At 38.1% G+C, this 24,901-nt stretch overlaps 1 protein-coding gene across 6 annotated transcripts in view; it reads left to right on the forward strand.

Annotated features, from left to right (window-relative positions):
- ZFAND6 (zinc finger AN1-type containing 6) overlaps positions 1–24,901 on the forward strand; it is a 68,454-nt gene that overhangs the window by 41,836 nt on the left and 1,717 nt on the right. For 4 of the 6 annotated variants that reach the window (XM_047794910.1, XM_047794909.1, XM_047794914.1 and 1 more), the window contains 4 exons: positions 8,828–8,998; positions 10,179–10,287; positions 11,345–11,445; positions 22,946–23,059. In XM_047794910.1, the coding sequence (XP_047650866.1) occupies positions 8,845–8,998; positions 10,179–10,287; positions 11,345–11,445; positions 22,946–23,059 (478 nt within the window). In that variant the 5' untranslated portion in view covers positions 8,828–8,844. Of the gene's footprint in view, positions 1–381; positions 504–8,827; positions 8,999–10,178; positions 10,288–11,344; positions 11,446–22,945; positions 23,060–24,901 lie in introns of all 6 variants that reach the window. The other 2 variants (XM_047794912.1, XM_047794913.1) reach the window with 1 other exon arrangement.

A 24,901-nucleotide genomic window follows, 5' to 3' on the forward strand; every position in this document is an offset into this window, starting at 1 on the left:
AGCCTAAAATATTTACTGTCTGGTTATTTACAGGAAAGTTTGCCAAACCCTGATTTACACATTGTTGGGTAGATTGCAACAAATTTAAATCATCTAAGATGGGAATGCCAATCAGAGCTTTTGTAAAACCTGTCTTCAACTGGAAACATTGTAGCAGCCTCTTTTTGTGAGATTTGTCATGCCAGTCAATGAAAACTTTCCTTATGTCAGTAATTGGGAAAGTGAGATTTGTCTACACTACAGTTAGCTTTGGGGTCTCTTATCCTTATATAACCTCCTGTGTTGAAGTTGATGAATTAGTTATTTGCTGGGAAGGAATATGTACTATCCCCACAGATGTTATCCTCATGTTAGCTGGACTCGCGCCTTTTTGTCTTTCAGCCCAAGCAACATCAGGAAAGACAACCTGACATAGGGAACTGAGGACTATTACAGAGTGAGAACTACAAAGCATCCTTAGTACAGTAGGAACCCTAATCCAAAGTCCCTATACTTTTATCAGAGTGAGTAGCATTTGTTTGTCCCAACTGTTGTATATCAAGTCAATACTTTCTTACCTATTTGCTTTATGAACTCGCCTAGATTTTTTATGATCTCTGCCAAGGTTCTTGACTCCCAGAACATGTGTATATTGCCCATATGATAGCTGATAGATCCAAGTGTTTAGAACTCAATGGGAAATTACTGTGTGCTACCAGGAGATATTAATCTCAAACACTTAGGGAGAGTATTTGTGTGTGTGTGTGTGTGTGTCTTTTTGCCTTTCCTAGGGCCGTTCCCACAGCTTGGGGTCTAATCAGAGCTATAGCTGCCAGCCTACGCCAGAGCCACAACAACTTGGGATCCGAGCCGCATCTGCAACCTACACCACAGCTCACGGCAATGCCGGATCCTTAACCCACTGAGCGAGGTCAGGGATCGAACCCACCACCTCATGGTTCCTAGTCGGATTTGTTAACCACTGAACCACGACGGGAACTCCATGAGTATTCTTCTTTTGATCAATTATTATTAGGAAACAAAAACTGTAGTAGAATAGAGCATGAATTCTACTTTGCTCTTTTCTGGGATCTCCATTTGATACAACTGCTAAGAGGATAAGCCAATTCTGAATGGTCTTCCAATGATTAAAAGGACCAGAGGATAAGTAGTAATCTTATCACTTTGAGCCTGCTTGGTACTAGTTCCAAGTTTAATGTGCCTTCTTATTTAACTCAGTCTGTTATGTGTATTTTTTTCCTTTTCCTGAAATTTATAGTAGTAAAGGTTCCAAATTTAAAAGGTTGTAGGTATTAACCTAAGAGTTAAAAACGCTGATGCTTATAAGATTAGTCAGGTAACCGAAAACAAAGGTGAACTTGAAGAGTATAGGCTCTAAAAGGGGTCCTAACTGATGGGCTTTATTTTGGGGAACATCAACCCACTGTTGTAGGGTCTTGCTGTTTTTCCAAAGAAGCTAGAAATCTGGGATTTTTTTATATGACATTTCCCAATTTCTGAATATTAACAAATTTTAAAAATTAATACATGCTGGCTAACAAAACATGCCTGTGGGTCAGATTTAACTTGTTTGTTAGTTCACAACTTCTGTAGATAAACTCATCCTTGTAAATTATATATCCTCCCTATTTATTTCGTGAAGGGGAGAGGAGCAAAGGAATCAAAAATTATATATGCCTTTTATAACTGGCTTGGGTTACTGATCATTCTTGCTTAATGACAGTTTCAGTATATGAATTATAAATACTGTTGTTGAAACATTTTTTACCAATCTGTTTTCTCCCCTTTTCAATGGAAAACACCCATTTTTTTGCCTGACATGAATACTTCTAAAAATAATGAAATGTGTTTATTCCACAAAATATTTTGTAGTATTCATATTAGGCATAAAGGGGATTTGAAGAAGAAATAGTTTCAACTGAGAAGTGATTTGTATACCTAAAAAGCACTTGAGTGATGGTAAGCTTAAGTGCCCCCAAAAGGTGCTACAGAGAAGGATCAGGGTAGACAGAAATGGACCCAGAAGTTTGTTTGCTTGTTTGGGCCACACACGCAGCATTCAAAACTTCCAGGCCAGGGATTGAACCTGAGCCACGGCCGTGACAAAGCCAAATCCTTAACCATTAGGCCACCTGGGAACCCCTGGACCCAGAAGTAGAATTTAAGCTGATACCCAAACGGGATTGTTAACAGGCAGAGTGAAGATACAAACAGCATTTATGAAGGAAGGAGCAGTCTGAGCTAGAAGCTTGTTTCCAGCAATGAGCATGATTTGTTTCAAACACATGGGAGCAGAGAACTTTCTGCTTTAGGAAGAACAGAGTTAGGGCAGTTAACTGAGTTTCTGCTATGTGCACTATAGGTGCTTTCTGTATACATTGTCTTATTACTTCATTTAGTTAGATAAAAATGAGCACCCTCTTAAGGAATTCAGACTTAGAGAAGTTTAGTAACATGTCCAAGCTCTTATAGGTAATAGAATCAGCAAAGCTGGGACCTGATACCAAGCCTATTCACTTTTCTTTTTTTTTCTTTTTTCTTTTTGTCTTTTTGCCCTTTTCTAGGGCCACTCCTGCGGCATATGGAGGTTCCAGTCAAAGCTGTAGCCTCTGGCCTACACCATAGCCACAGCAACATGGGATCCAAGCCGTGTCTACAGCCTACACCACAGCTCATGGCAACGCCAGATCCTTAACCCACTGAGCAAGACCAGAGATCAAACCTGAAACCTCACGGTTCCTAGTTGGATTCGTTATCCACTGAGCCACGATGGGAACTCCCAAGCCTATTCACTTTTCATTCAGCATACTTTCTGGGGAAATTGGGCTGGTTAGGGTAAACTATGAAGAGCATGAATGCCAGGTGTATTATCTTTTGGGGGGCAATTATTGAGTAACTAAAACAGAAGTAATATGATGAGAACTATGTTTTAGGAGATTTTAAATAAGTGGATTGTGAGGAGAAGCAGTAAAACAGAAAGAAAAAAATGGTTAAAATAACCAAGATGTGAAGTGATGAGAATCAGAATTGAGATGCAAAAGAAAAGAGTATGAGCTGGTACTTCAAAATGAAAATCATCAGACTTGGTGACTTAACGCTGGAGGATGAAGCAGAAAAAAATACGTTTCATAGACATGTGTTTGCAGTTATAATTGAGTCTGTGTTACATCCATCCATTGTTCTTTTGTCAGAATTTTAATAATTGGTAATGAATTTTCTTTGCAGTCTTAAAATATTTGATATTGAATTTTTTGTATTAACTTCTTAGGTTAAAAGAATTAAAGGAAAAACAGATTTTCTGAAGAACTTGGTTAAGTTCATAATTAACCAGAATATCTTAAAGTTGAATAAATGGATGAAATTTTAAATTATCTTTAAATGAAAAGAATAAGAATTCATGAATGCTCATGAGCTTACAGGTTTGGAAAGGACAGGATGGATTTTGGAAGTCATTCTGTTTTTTTAGATGAAAAAAAAAAAAAAAAAAGACACTGACCTAGTTGCTTACTAGTTATGTGACCTTGAGCAAGTTATTTGGTCTCTGAATACCAGTTCATTTTAAAATGGGCTATCAGTAGTACTAACATCATAGGGGTCAGGAGAAAATTAAATGAGATAATATAAATAAAGCAATAAAAACAGTTTTTGGCTCATAGTAAGCTCTGAATAACAGTACTATTCAAAGAGAGGTAGAGAAGACAGTAAATTCTGGTTTTGATTATAAATGTTATTAAAAGCCAGGAATCATATTTTCTGAATTCTCTGTAATTTTTTTTTTTAATATACCACGCTAATCCATTTTTCTGTGTATATATATGGTAATCTCATTCTTTACCTCCTTGGATTTGTAGTTTTATAATCCCTTAATACATAGAGCAATTTAGGAATTGTTCTGCCTTCTCATCCTCTTTCCTCTTTTCCTTCCTGAAAGCCAGGGAGGTGGGCCTTCAAATTGTCTGTATACCAAAAAGGTACAGTAGCAGGGGGAGGAAGAATTTCAGTTTCTCCATAGCTACCCCATCTTTGCCACTACTGAATCTTGGTGGAAAGATATGTTTTGTTTTCTTTTTTGGCCGCCCCTCAGCATTCGGAGGTCCCTAGCCGGGGATCAAATCTGAGCTGTAGCTGCAACCTAAACTGCAACACCAGATCCTTAATTAACCCACTGTGTTGGACTGGGGACTGAATCTGGTCCCAGGGCTCCCAAGACCACACCTTATCCCAATTGTGCCATAGCAGGAATGCCTTCTTTTCTCTCTCTTTTTTTTTTTCCTTCCTCTCTTTTTAAAAGTAATCTGTGAAATCCTTTGTGCTTTTTATCTGCCAGGATAATAGTTTGTTACAAGAAAGCTTTTGAACTATGAAAATCATTGTTAATTTGCTGCTGTGCAGGGCAGTTTGGCTTGGGGAAATTGCTAATGTTACATGTTTTATATATGTGTGTGTGTGTATGATTTTTTATTTTTTCCATTATAGTTGGTTTACAGTGTTCTGTGAATTTTCTCCTTTACAGAAAAGTGACCCAGTCACACATACATACATACATTCTTTTTCTCACATTTTCCTCCCATCATGTTCCATCACAAGTGGCTAGATATAGTTCCCAGTGCTATACAGCAGACATGTCTTATATTTTAATCTTACTATTCAAAAGCAGAGATTGTGATATAGAGATCTTGGTGGTCATATTATACTTTTAATCTATGACTATTTACTTGAGGTTTTATGGAAATCAGGTGTTTATCTTTTCTGGATGCTTGTAATTGTGAGCATATCCTGAAAAATTGATCAGTACCAGTGGGAAGGTTCTTTAATTTTTAAAACATATCATTTTAATGTCATTAATAGGCAGCATAGAATAGTTGTTGATTTAGAACAGTGTTGCTCAATCTTTTTTTCTTCACTGCCCCATAACCCCCAAGGAGACTTTTTAAACAGTTTTTTTTCCCTAATTGGCTTCCTACCTCCATAAAATTTTTTTTCAACAGATATACTGTTATCTATTTATGAATTAAAGTGAGAAAAATTACAAAATATTTATTAATTTATTCTAAAATATTTTATGAAAAATAACCACTTCTCTTTCCCCTCTCAAATAGTTTAGTGAGAAAAGTGACATGGTTAATTTTTTTTTGCTATTTCTTGGGCCACTCCCACGGCATATGGAGGTTCCCAGGCTAGGGGTCCAATCGGAGCTGTAGCCGCCGGCCTACACCAGAGCCACAGCAATGCAGGATCCGAGCCGCGTCTGTGACCCACACCACAGCTCACAGCAACGCCGGATCCTTAACCCACTGAGCAAGGGCAGGGACCGAACCCGCAACCTCATGGTTCCTAGTCGGATTCGTTAACCACTGCACCACGACGGGAACTCCAACATGGTTAATTTTTTATAGGTCTCTTTAAGGTCTGGCTTAATAGCAAACAGCAAGGTTCTCATTGTTAACTCTGAATTCAGTATGTTACAATGATAAAAATACAAACTGGTATCATACAGATATGTAGTTGGAAAGGAAGGAGTATTTTAACAATCTTATCCGATAATAGAGGTTGCTTTCCTTTGACATTACATCAAAATGTGACAATTCGTAATTTCTTAAAAGGATAGTTACAGTGTAGAATCTCACTATGTAAAACCTTTTTGTTCTATTTAAAATTCACTTGTCTACCTTTCATTTTGAATGAATCTTTTGTACATGAATAATTTTATACCATCCTACATTGGTCCCTTGGAAAATATTGATTTACTGACTTATGCAGGTCTTCCAAATGTTGATAATAGAATATCTTCCAAATGTTGATAGTATTACCAACCTACTTGCATGTCCCTAGTATCACCACTGATCTTATCAGAAACTCTAAAAATTGGCAATAACTTGGGAATTCCCATTGTAGCACAGCAGAAACAAATCCGACTAGGAACCACAAGGTTGCAGGTTCAATTCCTGGCCTTAGTGGGTTAGGGATATGGTGTTGCTGTGAGTTGTGATATAGGTTGCAGACGTGGCTCGGATCCTAAGTGGCTGTGGCTGTGGCGTGTTGCTGTGAGCTGTGGTGTAGGTCACAGACGTGGCTCGGATTCCAAGTTGCTGTGTGTGGCTATGGCTTAGGCCGGCAGCTGTGGCTCCAGTTGGACCCCTAGTCTGGGAAACTCCATGTTGCCGCAGGTGTGGCCCTAAAAAGAAAAAAAAAAAATTGGAGATAACTTGTCAAGTTTTTTTCACTTGAACATTGTCGTTGGCAGTAAATAGTATTAGTCATTTTTCTTAAATGATAGTCTCACTTATTAATTTTTTAGAAAATATCTTCCATATGTATACTCAAGTCTGAATAATCAGAGTTTTTGTCAGTTCTTTGAAATAAAAAACATGAGAGTTCCCGTCATGGCTCAGTGGTTAACGATTCTGACTTGGAACCATGAGGTTTCAGGTTCTGTCCCTGGCCTCGCTCAGTGGGTTAAGGATCCAGCATTGCTCTGAGCTATGGCGTGGGTCACAGACATGGCTCAGATACCCATTGCTATGGCTCTGGCGTAGGCCGGAGTCTACAGCTCCGATTAGACCCCTGGCCTGGGAACCTCCATATGCTGTGGGTGCAGCCCTAGAAAAGACCAAAAAAAAAAAGGAAAGAAAGAAAGAAAAAAACTGTTCTGTGAAAAAGGTGACTTGGTTAGCTTGTAACTCAAATAATTATACAAGTGCTTTTTCTTTAGCCATTATACTTCTCTATGCAGCAGAAATGCTTTATGTGTACTTCCCAGTTTGTCACAGAAAATATTAACAAAACCTGTGTTCGGGCTCAAGATTGAATAAAGTTAGTAATAATTTTACTGTAACAGCGTGGCAATAAGAATACAACTATTAGTTTACTTTGATGACACTGTCTTGATTTGGCTCCTTGCTGAGTCTCTAGTTGTTTACCCACAATTACTTTTGCACCACTAATGCACATGTCAACACAGTGGAAAGGCAAATTAACTAGGTAGCGTTAGTGTGAAAACAGTTTTGACCTCTCCAGGGGGTCCATGGAGCACACTTACAGAACCACTATTTTAGAGCATGGACTTGAGAGCTAGACCACCTCTACTGAATCCCAGCTCCATCACTTATTAGCTATATACATGACTTTAAGCAGTTACCCTGATTCTAAACCAAACAAACTCTCTCCTGAATATAGGCCCCTAAAATCAACAAAAGTTTGACATTAGCTTTTCTGTGCAACCATTGTTAATGGTTTTTTTTTAAGTTATTTGATACATATATTTGCAGAACTGCAGGAAAGGACAGGACTTTAAAAGTATGGGGCATTTCTTTTTAAAGGCAAGTGCTAAGCCTACTGCTTTGTTTTGTAATCCAGTCCAGTGCATTCATTATTGCTCTTGGCTCGGCAGTTTGCATTGAAATACTGTTGGGGAGGGTGCCCAGCAGTCTTTTCAAGTAATTTAGGTGAAAGAAAAAAATCTATTAATGGTAGACAGTGAATGCTTCCTTCATTGTTTATCAATTCAAGGAAACTTCAGTGACAAAACATTATCCTTCTTTGGTTAGTCTTATTCTTTATGATCTTTGTACTTAGACTCATCTGTAAATACACACACATCTATTTTGGAGTAACCTTCATTTCATTTGGGAGGCTTTAAAAAAAAAATAAGATAGAGCCTGTTATTACCTTCTGTCATGTTATTCATGCCAAAGAACTACTTGCTTTATGGGAGAAATGGCACATGGGGTTCTTCCATCTGCTGTAATTGATTATTGCCTTATGTACTTCGCAAACAGTACCTCCACCTGTTAGTTTTTAAATATTAAATACTTTAAAAATAAATAAATATTTTGTTCCCAATTAGGTAAGTAGTGTCATCATTTAAGAGATTTTAAAAGTACAGAGAAGGTAAAATCAATTGGCTTTGCCATTCTCGGATATGTTTTCTGTCCTTATTGATAATTGATGCTCTTTTTGTCCTCATTGACAACAAATTGTATATATATATTTCATACTATGCTTTTTCATTCATTATCAGCGTTTTCCTCCTTCTTAAAGTATTAGAAAATATTTTTATTGAGTGCTAAACTTTTGGAAAAAATCCATTCTCCTAATGTTAGACATTTAAATTTTGTCAGCATTATAAATGTGCCGTGGAACACATCCCTTGTGTATGGTGTATGTATATGTATATACACGCACACACATACATTTCTGATTATACCCACGTCATTCTATTGAAGAAGATGATGATGGGGTCAGAGGGGCAGAAGGTTCTTTTTATAAGGCTTTTAAGGTAAATTGCCACATAGCTTTCCGAAAAGTTGACCCAGTTTCTTATTTCACCAGTGTTCTGCCCATTTCTCCACATCTTCACCAGCAGTGACATTATATTAAATGCTTTTTAAACAGAAAAAAATATGCAAATTAAAATGTGAACTTTAAGCAAAAGTTTAAATGCTTAGAAGTTAATAATTCAACAATTAGCACAACTGTATAGTGTGTATTTCTCATTACTGAAGTCCAAACTGAACTAGACTTAAAGGATTTTCCTTAACAGTCTGATGATGTGGAGTCTTCAGGACAGATGCTTTTCTCTAGTTCCTGATGTTTCTACACCAGTGCAGACCTACTCCTATAGAGTGGGTTGGAGATAAAAGTATAATTTGTATCCTTTTGATCTTTATTTCTGTCTCTGCCTGAGCCCTAGGTCTTGAGACAGCTGCACAGAGCGGTGTAAAGAGTAGTGTATGTGGAGTTGCCTTTATCATATAAAGCAAATTTGGATAATGTATGATTGCAGTGTGTGTATCTGAGTACTTTGCTAATTCTGTGTAAATTTCAGGTGTGCATCAGAGGAACATGGCTCAAGAAACTAATCACAGCCAAGTGCCTATGCTTTGTTCCACTGGCTGCGGATTTTATGGAAACCCTCGTACAAACGGCATGTGTTCAGTATGCTATAAAGAACATCTTCAAAGACAGAATAGTAGTAATGGTAGAATAAGCCCACCTGGTAAGTAATTCTGTTAAAATACAGCACCGTTCATAATTGAGATACACTTGGATAGCACAGGGTGCCATAGCCAATACCTTTTTCTGCCTTCACGTTGTACTTCTTTTACTACATACATACATTGTGATTATCAGTAGTAGTAAATCCATCTCATAGTCCTACTTGCTGTGCTAGAGAACTCTATCTTAATAAAACAGAGGCATACTTCAAGAATGTGTAACTATCTTGGAAAGTAAGGTGTAAGGGAATGAGGGCTGTAAGAAGATACTGGTTCTTTTATCTAGATGACATTTGAAGCCAAGATAGTTGTAGAAGGAAAGAGTGAATTATGATTTGCCACCAATGACTTTAAAGAAAGTCTTTCTCCATTAGGAAGGTAAGGTATAGCAGTCTGACTCAAGAGAAAGGGTTATTCAGCCCCAGTTCACTTGAGTTCTCTGTTCATTTTTGTGTCAAAATGTCTTCTAGAATTGAAGTGGCTTTTGTTTCAGTAGTTGTGTAAGAAGGATCATGAGGATTTGAGTTTAAGCTTTGCATAAGTAAAGTGTTAATAGTATTCATATAGGATGGTTCTCATATAAGTTAAGTGTATATAGGTTTTTGTGGCTAACAAAAGTGCAGGCTGTTGGTTCATTTAACATTGTGTGTGGAGTCTTTCTCATCATTGCTTCATGTTCAAGCCAAAAGTTAGAACAGTTTAGTCAAAACTTTAAATTTTCTTAAAGATCAAATGAATATAAATTATCTTTTTTAAATTATCAACTACATTTCTGCCTTATGAAGAACAAGGAAAATAATACACCCTGAGCACAGATTTTAATTCTGAACTTTTGCCTTACTGCTAGTCTGCTTATTTACTTATTGCTTATCTTTTTTATTTTAAATATCTCATTTGCGCACTAGTACATGAAAGATGTTTGTGAAAGGGTTGGGTGATAGTCATTGGAAATAGAAGTTTAGTTTTTTAAACATTTTTATATGGTTTCTTTCTTGGTTAAAATTAGCATTCTTCTCATTGCAAAACTATTGAAAAAACTTTAAAGTAATGAACTAGCATATTACATAGTATAACAAAGTCCATATACCGTGTTTTGTGGAAAACTGATCTTGATTTTTCTAGATGAGGTGTTGGCCGGCTCAGGGTACAGAATCACTAATACGAGATATGGTCCTGTTACAGCACCTTCTGTCAGTAGTCTGTCTGAGTCTTTACCAGTTCAGTGCACAGATGGCAGTGTCCCAGAAGCTCAGTCAACGTTAGACTCTACATCTTCATCTTTGCAGCCAAGGTAGGATGTAACCTCTGAATTGTGATTGGAAAGCTATTGAAAAATAAAGAATATATTCCATATGTGGTCAGTTCTGTTAAGAAGGGTTAACTGGCACAAAGTTGTATCTGTCTTGTTATTACTGACTAGTCCGAAGTCTTTTAATTGGTTTTACATTGGAGTGGGAGGAAGGAATTGTCTTTGAAGTCTGATTTCCTTTTCAGAGGGCTTTTTCTTTATTTCTCTTCATGATATATATCCTGACCAACACCCGAAGTTCTTTGAAACATTTAAGTTCTTCTAGTCATAGGCTTATTCTGCAAGTACTAGTACTTTGTATTAGAAATACAGTCTTGTCACAGATTCTTTTTACTTAGTATCATGGTGTGGTACTGATACTTATTTGTATTATAGTATATGTTTTCTTTTTAACTTTGAAGTCACATAGTTAGAAGCCTGAAAATACAGAAATGTTTGTTTCATTCTTACTCTGTTGTTAGGAAACAGATGTTAAATTTCTACTCTGTAGTTCCTTTTTCTAGCTCATGGTGGGAGATGTTCAGATTTGCTATGCCAGCGTATCATATAAACTTGGTATTAGGGTTCCTGAAGTGTGTCTTTGTCATACTAATTTTCATTTAGTGAATTCATACACAATGGACATATACTATTGCTTTATTCTTTTTTTTTCTTTTTCTTTTCTTTTTCCTTTTTATGGTCAACACCTGCAGCATATGGAAGTTTGCAGGCTAGGGGGTCAAATCAGAGCTGCAGCTATGGGCCTACTCGACAGCAACACCAACAGCCAGTTTTCGACCTGAGCCACAGCTTGCAACAAGACTGGATTATTAACCTTTTAAGCCACAAAGGGAACTTCTGTTGCTTTATTTCAAAGCAATAAATTTCTGGTCCAAATTGGCCTCAAATTTCAAAGTTCTATATTTATAACGTTTTAAGTTATAAAAAAGTGTCTCTGTGTTAATTCTTATTTAGATATGTTGAACGCTTACTATATCACTTTAGTTACTATTCATACATAGAGGTCATGTTTTAAAATTAAATATTTTTACTTTTCTAGCCCTGTACCAAATCAGTCACTTTTATCAGAATCTGTAGCATCATCCCAAGTGGACAGTACATCTGTGGATAAAGCAGTACCTGAAACAGAAGACCTGCAAGGTTTGCACCATGAACTAGTGTATATTTTTTCATTTATTTAACACTTGAGTGTTACAAGGGAGGCAGTATCCTAGGTGCACGTTTTTAAATTACCTGCCTAAGATACATATTTCACATTTATTGTCTTTATGAGCAGAATATTTTATATCCTCAAATATTGACTGAAATGATGGGAACTTTTTTTTTTATTATATATAATTAGGTCATCAGCATAAACATAGAAAATTAAAATTTTGCTTCGTTTGAGAAATATAATCGAATGAATGTGTGGTGGTGTTACACTGTTCTCTTTTACCGTTTTGCCCAGTTAACCTAAATGCTATTTCCTCTAGAAGCAAACTGGAGCTGCTGGTTTGAGAAGAATATTTTCTGCACCAGCAGCATATGGAAGTTCCCAGGCCAGAGATGTACCCCATGCTGCACTTACAACCTGCGTCACAGCTGTGGCAATGCTGGATCCTTAACCCTCTGTGCCAAAAAGGAACTTCCAAGGAATCTCTTACTTTTGACTTAGATTGTCTTGAGTAACTATTTTGACTGACAGCGACCCCCTTTTTCCCATGTGTACTTTGAGCACACCAGTCACATTCAGTTCCTTTTGTAGCATGGTAGCTCTTATTCTTGCCCCACCCTTTGTATGTCCATTATGTGGACAAAACAAAGTGGATCTAGGAAGATTTGAAAACGTGTATGAAGGCTTCCCTGATGGACAGAGATAATAGAGGAGGCATTTAGGATGCTGTTTAAAAATCTTTGCTAGTTTATATTCTACCAGTGTTTGGAAACTGTGCTAATTGAGAAGGATACTCTGGGAAGACCAGCCCAACAATGAGCTGTGTGTCATTTTACCTATGGCATGATTTAAAGGGAGAAGATGCCCTGACCAATGAAACTTTACACTGTATGTGGTGTTCACATGGTGGCAACAGATATATCTGGCAATCTTAGCTGAGGTTTGCCAAAGTTTAAATTTAGTTAGGCTAGCTAGCTCCCCTTCCTATGATTTCATGCCCAACAAATGACTGGCATAATTTGCCTATTTATAGATTTTGCTATAGCATGGAAATGTACTGACTGACCAACATAAATATTCTAGTATATTATTATGAATGTTACAAGTAAATAATTTCATTTTTTTAGTTACTAAAAAAGTTTAAGGATGCGCATAGATATAGGATATTTTAAAAGCAGAAATAGAAAAATTACCAAGATTTTAATTATCCATTAGAAATAGGAAGGAAGACAGGTGATAGTATTCAAGCTTTTGATTGTATGATAATTGAAATGGGAATGCTGTGCATGCTGTTGACAGGGAGGTTGAAAAAAGTAATAGATGAGATTTTAGAACAAATTGGAAGTGGTCAGATTTCAAAACTAAAAGCGCAGTTGTAGGTTGTAAGCAGTTTTGAGAGGGAAGCTAATAAGCAAGGAAGAATGAGAACAGGCTGACCATGGAGATTTTATTTATGTCTTATTTTAAACAAATTTTAGAATGTTGGTAGTGGGAAAATATGTGCTGCTTAAGGATAAAATAGCAGTTCTATAAGTTTTACAAACTAATGAAGATTGTTAGGTTGGTGAAACTATCATAATATGAAGTGCCATTTATGGTGTATGGAGAACAGTATCATTTTCTCCACCTCACCCTAGATACGTTAATGTAAAAGGTGGTCTCGATGCCATTTTAGAAGAAACTGAGGGGAGAGGGGGACTATCTGTTTGTTTGGGTTTTGCTTTTCTAGGGCCATACCAGCAGCACTTAGAAGTTCCCAGGCTAGGTGTGGAATCAGAGCTACAGCTGCTGGCCTACACCACAGCCACAGCAGTGTGGGATCTGTTATAGCAACGTGTGACCTATACCACGGCTCAGGGCAGCCCTGGATCCTTGATCCACTGAGCAAGGCCACGGCTCAAACCCGTCTCCTCATGGATACCAGTCGGGTTCGTAACTCACTGAGCCACAATGGGAATTCACCAACTCCTTTTTCCACATGTGATTTCAGTGATTTTTAAGTTAAGCCAGTATTAATTGTTAAGTCTCTTTTAAAAACTTAGCATTCATAATTGCAGCATGGCAGAATCTTTGAACAGTCAGGGGTAAGTTTTATCTGAGTTTGAGAGGATTAGTTTTCAATGTGTAAAATCTCAACAGCCTAGTTTCTTTTTTTACTTTCTTTCTTTCTTTTTTCTTGAGCAGCTCCTGTGGCATATGGAGATTCCCAGGCTAGGGGTTGAATCGGAGCTGTAGCTGCCGGCCTATGCCACAGCCACAGCAATGCCAGATCTGAGCTGTGTCTGCAACCTACACCACAGCTCACAGCAACACCGGATCCTTAACCCCCTGAGCAAGGCCAGGGATTGAACCCACAACCTCATGGTTCCTAGTCAGATTCGTTAACCACTGCGCCACAGCGGGAACTCCTCAACAGCCTAGTTTCTAAAAGTATCTTTAAGTATCTTGAATTAAGACTATCTTTTGGGAAATAAAAGGCATCCATATAGGAAGAGAAGAGATAAAACTCACTGTATGCAGATGACATGATACTATACATAGAAAACCCTAAGGACTCAACCCCAAAACTACTTGAACTGATTAATAAATTCAGCAAAGTAGCAGGATATAAGATTAACATTCAGAAGTCAGTTGCATTTCTGTATACCAGCAATGAAACATTAGAAAAGGAATACAAAGATATAATACCTTTTAAAATTGCACCTCACAAAATCAAATACCTCGGAATACACCTGACCAAGGAGGTAAAGGACCTATATGCCGAGAACTATAAAACTTTAATCAAAGAAATCAAAGAAGATGTAAAGAAATGGAAAGCTATTCCATGTTCCTGGATTGGGAAAATCAATATTGTAACAATGGCCATACTACCCAAAGCAATCTACAGATTCAATGCAATCCCTATCAAATTACCCATGATATTTTTCACAGAACTAGAACAAACAATCCAAACATTTATATGGAACCACAAAAGACCCAGAATCGCCAAAGCAATCCTGAGAAACAAAACCAAGCAGGAGGCATAACTCTCCCAGACTTCAAGAAATACTACAAAGCCACAGTCATCAAAACAGTGTGGTACTGGTATCAAAACAGACAGACAGACCAATGGAACAGAATAGAGAACCCGGAAATAAACCCTGACACCTATGGTCAATTAATCTTTGACAAGGGAGGCAAGAACATCAAATGGGAAAAAGAAAGTCTCTTCAGCAAGCATTGCTGGGAAACCCGGACAGCTGCATGCAAAGCAATGAAACTAGAACACACCCTCACACCATGCACAAAAATAAACTCCAAATGGCTGAAAGACTTAAATATACGACAGGACACCATCAAACTCCTAGAAGAAAACATAGGCAAAACACTCTCTGACATCAACATCATGAATATTTTCTCAGGTCAGTCTCCCAAAGCAATAGAAATTAGAGCAAAAATAAACCCATGGGACCTCATCAAACTGAAAAGCTTTTGCACAGCAAAGGAAACCCAAAAGAAAACAAAAAGACAACTTACAGAATGGGAGAAAACAGTTTCAAATGATGCAACTGACAAGGGCTTAATCTCTAGAATATATAAACAGCTTATACAACCCAACAGCAAAAAAGCCAACCAATCAATGGAAAAATGGGCAAAAGACCTGAATAGACATTTCTCCAAAGAAGATATACAGATGGCCAGCAAACACATGAAAAAATGCTCAACATCGCTGATTATAAGAGAAATGCAAATCAAAACTACCATGAGATATCACCTCACACCAGTCAGAATGGCCATCATTAATAAATCCACAAATAGCAAGTGCTGGAGGGGCTGTGGAGAAAAGGGAACCCTCTTGCACTGTTGGTGGGAATGGAAACTGGTACAGCCACTATGGAGAACAGTTTGGAGATACCTTAGAAATCTATACATAGAACTTCCATATGACCCCACAATCCCACTCTTGGGCATCTATCCGGACAAAACTCTCCTTAAAAGAGACACGTGCACCCGCATGTTCATTGCAGCACTATTCACAATAGCCAGGACATGGAAACAACCCAAATGTCCATCGACAGATGATTGGCTTCGGAAGAGGTGGTATATATACACAATGGAATACTACCCAGCCATAAAAAAGAATGACATAATGCCATTTGCAGCAACATGGATGGAACTAGAGACTCTCCTACTGAGTGAAATGAGCCAGAAAGACAAAGAGAAATACCATGATATCACTTATAACTGGAATCTAATACCCAGCACAAATGAACATCTCCTCAGAAAAGAAAATCATGGACTTGGAGAAGAGACTTGTGGCTGCCTGATGGGAGGGGGAGGGAGTGGGAGGGATCGGGAGCTTGGGCTTATCAGACACAATTTAGAATAGATTTACAAGGAGATCCTGCTGAATAGCATTGAGAACTTTGTCTAGATACTCATGTTGCAACAGAAGAAAGGGTGGGGGAAAAAATGTAATTGTAATGTATACATGTAAGGATAACCTGACCCCCTTGCTGTACAGTGGGAAAATAAAAAAAATAAAAAAATTTAAAAAAAAAAGAATATCTTTTGGGGGAGTTCCCATTGTGGGGCACTGGAAACAAATCCAACTAGTATCCGTGAGGATACAGGTTTGATCCCTGGCCTTTCTCAGTGGGTCAGGGATCCAGTGTGGCCCTGAGCTGTGGTGTAGGTCACAGACACAGCTTGGATTTGGCATTGCTATGGCTGTTACGTAGGCTGGCACCTGCAGCTCTGCTTCGACCACAGCCTGGGAACCTCCATATGCCACAAATGTGGTCCTAAAAAGCAAAAAAAAAAATCTTTGGGGAGTTCCCCCTGTGATGCCATGAGTTAAGGATCCGGCGTCACTACAGTGGCTCAGGTCACTGCTATGACACGGGTTTGATCCCTAGCCCAGGAACTTTCATGTGCCACAGGTAAGGCCAAAAAAAAAAGTATTGAGGAGTTCCCGTCAGGGCGCAGTGGTTAATGAATCCAACTAGCAACCATGAGGTTTCAGGTTTGATCCCTGCCCTTGCTCAGTGGATTAAGGATTTGGCATTGCCATGAGTTGTGGTGTAGGTCACAGACGCGGCTCAGATCCTGAGTTGCTGTGGTTCTGGCGTAGGCCGGTGGCTACATCTCCGATTAGACCCCTAGCCTGGGAACCTCCATATGCCACAGGTGTGGCCCTAGAAAAGGCAAAAAGACCAACAACAACAACAAAAAAAGTATCTGTTATAGATATGCACTCAGATATGTGTATATCTATGTATATAGTATAATTGCAATTTCCCTATTTGATAGGAACAGATGCAGACAATATTTTTTCCATCTACTTAATAGATGGACCGAAAGAAAAAAATTCTTTGACTCAAGTTCTGTGATCATTTGAACTGGAACTGAAACCTAGGCACTTGATGCTAAGCCATTCTTTCCACTAGATAGTTGCCAGTCTAGGGTCATCTGCTTTGGTGACCTACCCAGGTGTCTGTTTTCTTTGTCATTATTCATTCCATTTTTATCCCTCAAGGGAAAAGTTTATTTAGATGGAAAGACGGTCCCAGATGGAAAAGAATACATAAATGGCAGCTATGTGCCTAAGCTGTAATTTCCTAACAGTTTTTTTATTGGTATTTTCAGAACAGTGTCCTTGAAGCAACTTTTTCTCTGTAGGTAATCTGCTTATAATTAGGATATTTGCCGCCAGGTGGGTGGTACTGCTTTCATTTTGTTCTCATGACTCTGAAGAATTTTTCTCTTGTTTGACTGAGAATTTAGCATATTGCTGTATCTTTCTCATTTAGTTATACCTCTTAATTTAGTACATAGCAGTACCTCACAGAGTATCACTGAGGAATGACATATTTATAATTTATAAAAGCTTAGCTTTAAAAAAACCTTTTTTTTTTTTTTTTGGTGCATGCTATCATACTCCTTGGCTTATTGAACAGGATGCTTGAGTTAATCTCTCAGTCCCTCAGATATTGGAGCATATTAGAAAGAATATGGAATTTGGATTCAGAGGTTTTGTTCTTGTATCTTGACATCTCTACTTCTCTGAACCTTATTTTCCCTTCTTTTAAAGGAGACTGGTAACCATGTCCACCTTATAGGTTATTAGAAATCAGTGAAATAATGGAGATGAAATACAATTTGTGAACTACAAAGGATATTCTTATTCTGTATACTGTCAGTGATTTGTGAGTTAGAGGAGGCTTAGACTAAGAGACTTTTGAAGCCTTTCCAGTAGTAGAATGAAATCACTACTAAGGTGATGAGCTCTGCATCACTGAAGCATTTTAAGAGAGCTGAGTTATCGTCAGGAACATGCTAGAGGGGATTGCTGCACTGAATGGCAAAGTGAATTTGAATTCTCATGCCCTTTTCAGCTCTGCAGGTTTACTTCATACAAAGTTGAACTGTCGGATCAGTGATTCAGAACAATCAGAAAGGAATAGTCCCTTTGGACTAAAAATTAGAAATCTTTGTATGGATTTAAAAAATCAGAGACCGGTTTTTTTAAAGGGTGGGTGGTAATACCAAAAAACACTCTGGACAAAGTTGGAGGACTAACACTTCTCAATTTCAAACCTTAATACAAGCTATAATAATCAAGACTACATGGTACTTGGAGTTCCCGTTGTGGCACAGCGTAAATGAATTCCACTAGTAACCAAGAGGTTGCAGGTTTGATCCCTGACCTCGCTCAGTGGATTAAGGATCTGGCGTTGCCGTGAGCTGCGGTGTAGGTCACAGACTCGGCTCAGATCCTGCATTGCTGTGGCTATGGTGTAGGCCGTCAGCAGTAGCTCTGATTCAACCCCTAGCTTGGGAATCTCCACATGACTCAGGTGCAGCCCTAAAAAACAAAAACAAACAAAAAAAGCCTATGTGGTACTAGCATGAGGATAGCCACATCAATAATAGGGTAGAACTGAGAGTCCAGAAATTTATAGGCAATTGATTTTATAACAGGGGTGCCAAGATCATTCAGTAGGGAAAAAATAGTCTTCATCAGCTGATTCTCGACCATTAAAACAAGTGAAGGTGGATCCCTACTTCATACCATACAAAAAACACAAAATACATGAAAGACCAAATGTAAAAGCTAAAACTATAAAACTTTTAAGGGAAAACAAATAAATTTTCATGACTTTGGGGAGAAAAAAAAAAAAACAAAACTGGTCTCGTTTATAGACCTGCTCTGTTCAGGACATTGGCCACCAACCTCATGTAGCTATTGAGCACTTGAAACGTGGCTAGTCCGAAGTCTGTTTTGTTTTGTTTTCTGCTTTTTTTTTTTTTTTTTGTCTTTTTGCCATTTCTTGGGCTGCTCCCGTGGCATATGGAGGTTCCCAGGCTAGGGGTCTAATCGGAGCTGTAGCTGCCAGCCTATGCCAGAGCCACAGCAATGCGGGATCCGAGCCGCATCTGCAACCTACACCACAGCTCACGGCAACGCCAGATCCTTAGCCCACTGAGCAAGGCCAGGGATCGAACCCGCAACCTCATGGTTCCCAGTTGGATTCCTTAACCACTGCGCCACGACGGGAACTCCTGTTTTCTGCTTTTTTTAAGGCCTCACCCAAGGCATATGGAGGTTCTCAGGCTAGGGGTCCAGTTGGAACAGCTGCCGGCCTACTCTACAGCCACAGCAACATCAGATCTGAGCCGAGTCTACGACCTACACCACAGCTCAAGGCAATGCCAGATCCTTAACCCACTGAGCGAGGCCAGGGATCAAACCTGCAACCTCATGGTTCCTAGTTGGATCCATTTCCGCTTCGCCACAACAGGAACTCCATCTGTTAATACTTTTAAGTCATGTTTTTAAATGATAATCTATTTTTACTACTTAACATGCCTGCTAGAAAATATAAAGTTAAATATATGATTTTCATTATATTTTTTTGGACTCTGCCACTATGCAGGCTAATTTTTCCCTTGAATTTAAAATTTTTTTTTCCATTTTGTTGGATTTTCAAGCTGAGAGTAACTTAAAGACCATTTAGTCCTCCTTATTTTGCATGTAAGAAAATGAGGTCCAGAGAAGGGAAATGAATTTTATCTCAATGAGTCATTGTAGAATGTATGTTCATTCACTGTCTGTTGAGCAACCAGTCTCTGTAAGCACTGGATATACAGTGGTGAGCAGAGGTAGTCACCAACCTCAGAATACTTAGTCTGATCCTTGAATGAGACTTATCATGACTTTTCGAAGAAAGGCTATGTATTATATTACATACATATCGTATCTACTGTAAGATGATGTTCGAGGGGTACCTATTAATGTCATCGCATGTTAAATTTTATTTTTCACCTTACATTTGAATATGCCCCCAAACAGAGGTAGTACTAGGTAGCTTTATGTACTCATTGTTAATATTTGTGTACCTTTTCCTTTTTCTTTTTCTTTCTATTTTTTCCCCCAGGATCCAGAGCAAGAGGGCCTTGTTCCTCTTGAATGTGGTCCTCAAAGTGGGTAGTTAAACTAATTTTACCTGCCCAGTGATGTTTGAAGTATCATTAGAAAGTAGTGGCCAGTAGACTAGTTCTGAGGAAACTGTCCTTATTTTGGCTTTAGGTTCAGTAAGAGTATGATCCCTTTGGCCCTTAGCCGGTTTCTATTGCATGGCCCTTTTAAAAGATTGAATTGTTTCCTCTTGCACAACTTAGAGTTTGATAAGGTATGCTTTGATCTTAAATCTCACATAAAAATTGGGGAAATAGGAATAATTTCTGAGAATCACAGACTTTTGCAGCATTAGTATATCATCTGAATTCCTTTAGAAAATATTTTAATTCAAGCTACCAGCCACTAGTTTTAGGTAAACTGAGCTTCCCTTAATCTGATGGGGATGTAGTGTACATTGGTCAGTCTCAAGTTCGAACTCTAGTTTATGGCTTTAGATTGCCAACTGATCCTTGACTTCAAAAATAATAAATATATTCTTTTCTGATTGCAAATTAACTGTTTTTGACCTCTTTACAAACCTTATCTGATAGTGTTGTAGGGGCTGGGCATAAAACAGTAAATAAGACAGGCTTGCTCTCATGGAGCATATATTCTAAGGATATTTATTTATTAAAAAATAAAAAGTTTGGAGTTCTCTTATGGCTTAGCAAGTCAAGGATCCAGTGTTGTTACTGCAGCAGCTTGGGTTCCACTGTGGCACATGTTCTATCCCTGGCCCAGGAATTCCCACATGCCATGGGTGCAGCTACAAAATTAATAATAACCAAAATTTTTAGGAGGTCCCACTGTGGTTCAGCAGATTAAGAACCTGACTAGTGTCCATGAAGATGCAGGTTCAATCCCTGGCCTCGCCCAGTCGGTTAAGAACACAGCATTGCTGCAGGCTGCAGCGTAGGTCTTACATGTAGCTCAGATCTGGTGTTATCATGGTTGTGGTGTAGGCCGGCAGCTGCAGCTCCAATTCAGCCCTAGTCTGGGAACTTCCATATGCTGTAGGTGTGGCCATAAAAAGAAAAAAAAAAGTTTTATGTATCTATGTTCTGTTATAAAAATAAAATTTATATTTTGGTAGAACTGTCCCCCATCGAGCTTCAAAATGTCTGGGTGGAGTAATCATACTACAGAGTTCTTCATTCATGCATATTTACTTGTTGGTTTGTGGTGTTTTGCCTTTTGTCATATATTGTTAAAATATGAGATAGTGTTAACATAAACAAGTTAGAATCCATTATATCAAATATGATCATCTACTACTATAGTTCACTGTGATAGGTGCTGGAAGTTCAAACAGGGGGTAAGATGCTATCCCTCTCCTCAGCGGACTCACAGTGTAGTTGGGGAAATGGGACATATAAATACAACAGGTAAGTAACTCAACACTAGTTCAGTTCAGCAGTTTATTGAGTGCCTGCTATGTGGTAGGAGGCACTGGGGTCTGTATTACTGACAGATGAAAAGGACAGATTCCTGCCCTCAAAGAACTCACTATTGAGACCAGGTTAAGTCAAACGGGGATTTATAATAGCGTGGAAAGTGCTGTTGGGGCATAGTAGGGTTTCCTATTCTAAGTTGTTGAGGACAGAATGGAGTAAGAGTTGATAATAGAAGCTTAAACGAAAAAGACATTTTGGAGTTAGCTAGGTAGGGAGGAAAGACAAGAAGGGCATAGCAAACGTATACCACATAGAAAGTTCAACTTTTACCAAAGCCCAGGGGTGAGAGAATTTGGTATAGTCAGGGAAACTGCAGATACTTCAGTGTGACTGTAGCATGGAATGTCATTGAAGAAATGAAAGACGAGGCTAGAGGATGAGAAAAATCCTTTTATTTTTCCTGGGGCTAATGAGTTGTCAAAGAATTTTAAACATTGGAGGGCACATCTTACAGATTTTCATGTGAGGCGGATGATTTGGATGCAGTATGTGACGCATGGATTAAAGAAGGGGCTCGTATGAAGTGCCCAGTATTTGGTAGAGACTATGTAAAGGGATTTTAAATACGTAATATTTAATTATATGTATAATTCACTGTGGGTAATCAGAGTGAAAAGCTGCAGGAGAATTGAGATAGGATTTCCTGCGAGAAAGGGTACTTGACCTAGATAAAATGAGAGGAAGAAAGCTCTTTTGAATTGGTTGTAAACAGTATGAACAGTGTGGACCCCGGCATAGTCCCAGAGGCTGATTGAGTAGGAGATTCCTAAAGAAGGACTAGTTGGTGATAAAATTGGAAAGGTTAAGAACTTGATCCCCAGCAAGTCACTGTTTTAGAACAAGGTGCCATGTCCCCTAGGTCCCATTATAGATTCTAACTCTAGTAACAGCATTTGGGAGAGCCAGGAGTAGTTGTGAAAGGGGTGAGGGGGTGGGGGGATTGGGAGGGGTAGGGGTCACATTAGTTAGGATTTAAGGGCAGTAATCTGACCTGAATCTTAGTACAGCTGTCCTTGGTTTCACTACCTAAATCAATTTATTATCTTATTGCTAACATTTTAAAAGGTTTTATAAACATTCTGAGAATTTTGAACATACTTAGTATTCCACTGAATCTTGATTTCAGCCTCTTTTCCCTTGTTCTCTCTGAAATCTACATCATTCTGAGCTCAACAATATTTAGAAGTTTGCATGTAACCATTTTCTTACATACTTCCTTAGAACACCAAAGTAGTATTTGTGTTGTATGTTTTTTTATTGGTCAAGTACATAATTATTAGAAAATATAGCACTTTCTAGAGTCACTATTAAAACATGTTAATATAATTCTAGAATTTCTGTATGTGTGTATACATGCGTACATAACATACATATATACATTTAACAAAAAGGGGTAACATTGTATAAACTACTTTGTAACTTATCTTTCCAGGCTAGTAAATAAATAATGTGATTATCTTTCCATGCTAGTAAATAAATAAATTACTCAGTTACCTTCTGAATAAACAGATGGGGGCAGTGAGTAACAACTATCCAAATATCAAAACCTCATTGAATAATTAAATTTTACCATCTTCCTATTTTTGTCAGCTTCAGTATCAGATACGGCACAGCAGCCATCTGAAGAGCAAAGCAAGTCTCTTGAAAAACCAAAACAAAAAAAGAATCGCTGTTTCATGTGCAGGAAGAAAGTGGGACTTACTGGTAAGGGCTTAAATCACATGGTTTAAAGTTAAGATTTTATTTAAGATGAGGCATGACATACTATTCCTGGCTTCAATTAAGATTGTTTCTGTTGGAGTTCCCGTCGTGGCGCAGTGGTTAACGAATCCGACTAGGAACCATGAGGTTGCGGGTTCGGTCCCTGCCCTTGCTCAGTGGGTTAAGGATCCGGCGTTGCCGTGAGCTGTGGTGTAGGTTGCAGACGCGGCTCGGATCCCGCGTTGCTGTGGCTCTGGCGTAGGCCAGTGGCTACAGCTCCGATTGGACCCCTAGCTTGGGAACCTCCATATGCCGTGGGAGCGGCCCAAAGAAATAGCAAAAAGACAAAAAAAAAAAAAAAGATTGTTTCTGTTCCCATGAGAGTTAATACTGGATATACTTCACCTTCTGAATTTTCTTAAATGAAAGTAGCTTTAATTGTATCCCTAGAAGTGAGACAAATAGTTTTTCTTTTAAAAACTCATTTCAGACAAGTTTGAGAATACTAGACAAGTAAGGTCAGCGTGTCATGCTGTCATGCTATAAAAGGGCAGAGGTGTGGCTCCTGACGTGTGAGAGAGAATATTTAAGTACTTGGTGAGCTGCAAAGTACTTTCTCTATGTAAAATAGTTAGTCATAGGTTCGGAGGGTTCAGAGAGGTCATATATGTGTGGTGATAGCCCTGTGCTGACAGCAGTAATCTATACATGTTGACCACCACAACAGAGCTGTTAGATAATATTGTTAAGAGAGGGAGGAAAAAAATGTTGGAAATACTGCTTGGACAAAGAACGTACATTTAAGTGAGTCACATTGCTTTGGGAATTCAAGGATGGGCATAATTATGTGGAAGAAGAAGAGTAGAGAGATTCATCAAAGAAAATACCATGAAGGTAGAATGTTTCAGCTGGGTCTTAAAAGATGAGAAGGACTTATAACTGATGGAAATAGGGACATTTCAGACAGAAAAAAAACAGCTTGAACACATGCTCAGAGAAAGGAAAGAATAGGGCATGTTTAGGGATCATTAAATGGGAGATAGAGCACAAAATATGTGAAGATGGGTGTTGGATACCACCATCAGACAGACAGAGCGATAAGGCTAATGATGTGTACTGTGGCCAATTGGTGGAGAACTGTTGCATTTATAAATAGCTACCATTTATTGTTTACTCTGTGCCAGGCATTGTGCTGAATAGTTTGTATAAAAAATGGTCATAAGAGCTGAGAAAAGTAGATAAGATTTTGAATAAAATTGTTTTAAGAAGATTTCTCTGGTTAAGGAGTAGATTGGAGATAAAGAGGAAAGGAAATTACAGTCTGATATCAGTGATGTTTAAGATTGGCCCATGCCTGGTGATCATTGTACAACTATAAATGAAATAAAATTCATTGAGTAATAAAAAAAAGAAATATGTATATATTTTTCCCTAAGTATTTTGAGAGTAGTTTAGCTCATCTTCATCTAATCTCTTTTATGAACTATTTTTTTTTCATATTTTCTAAAATAAATGCGTGTTATTTTTATAATCAACAAAACCATTCATATGATAAAAAAAAAAAGACTGGCTTAAGCCTTGACAAATGTGTTTTTTTAAAAAATACAAACATGAACAAATAAGGCATTTCAAACTCTGTGTATATTTAGTATCAAGTACTGTCTTAAAATCTCAGCAACTTAGGTTTCATGATTAGAAGGCTGTGACATAGTAATTTTCATCTTGTTCCATCTTGTCAGTCTAGTGTTATTCTTGGCTTCATTTTTCATTCATTACTATGAAATTACAGAGTATGTTTTTGAAGTTATAAAAAAAAATGTAAAGGGAGTTTACATCAAATTTCTC

Source organism: Phacochoerus africanus, chromosome 9, assembly GCF_016906955.1.
Source record: "Phacochoerus africanus isolate WHEZ1 chromosome 9, ROS_Pafr_v1, whole genome shotgun sequence".
Classification (NCBI taxonomy): domain Eukaryota; kingdom Metazoa; phylum Chordata; class Mammalia; order Artiodactyla; family Suidae; genus Phacochoerus; species Phacochoerus africanus.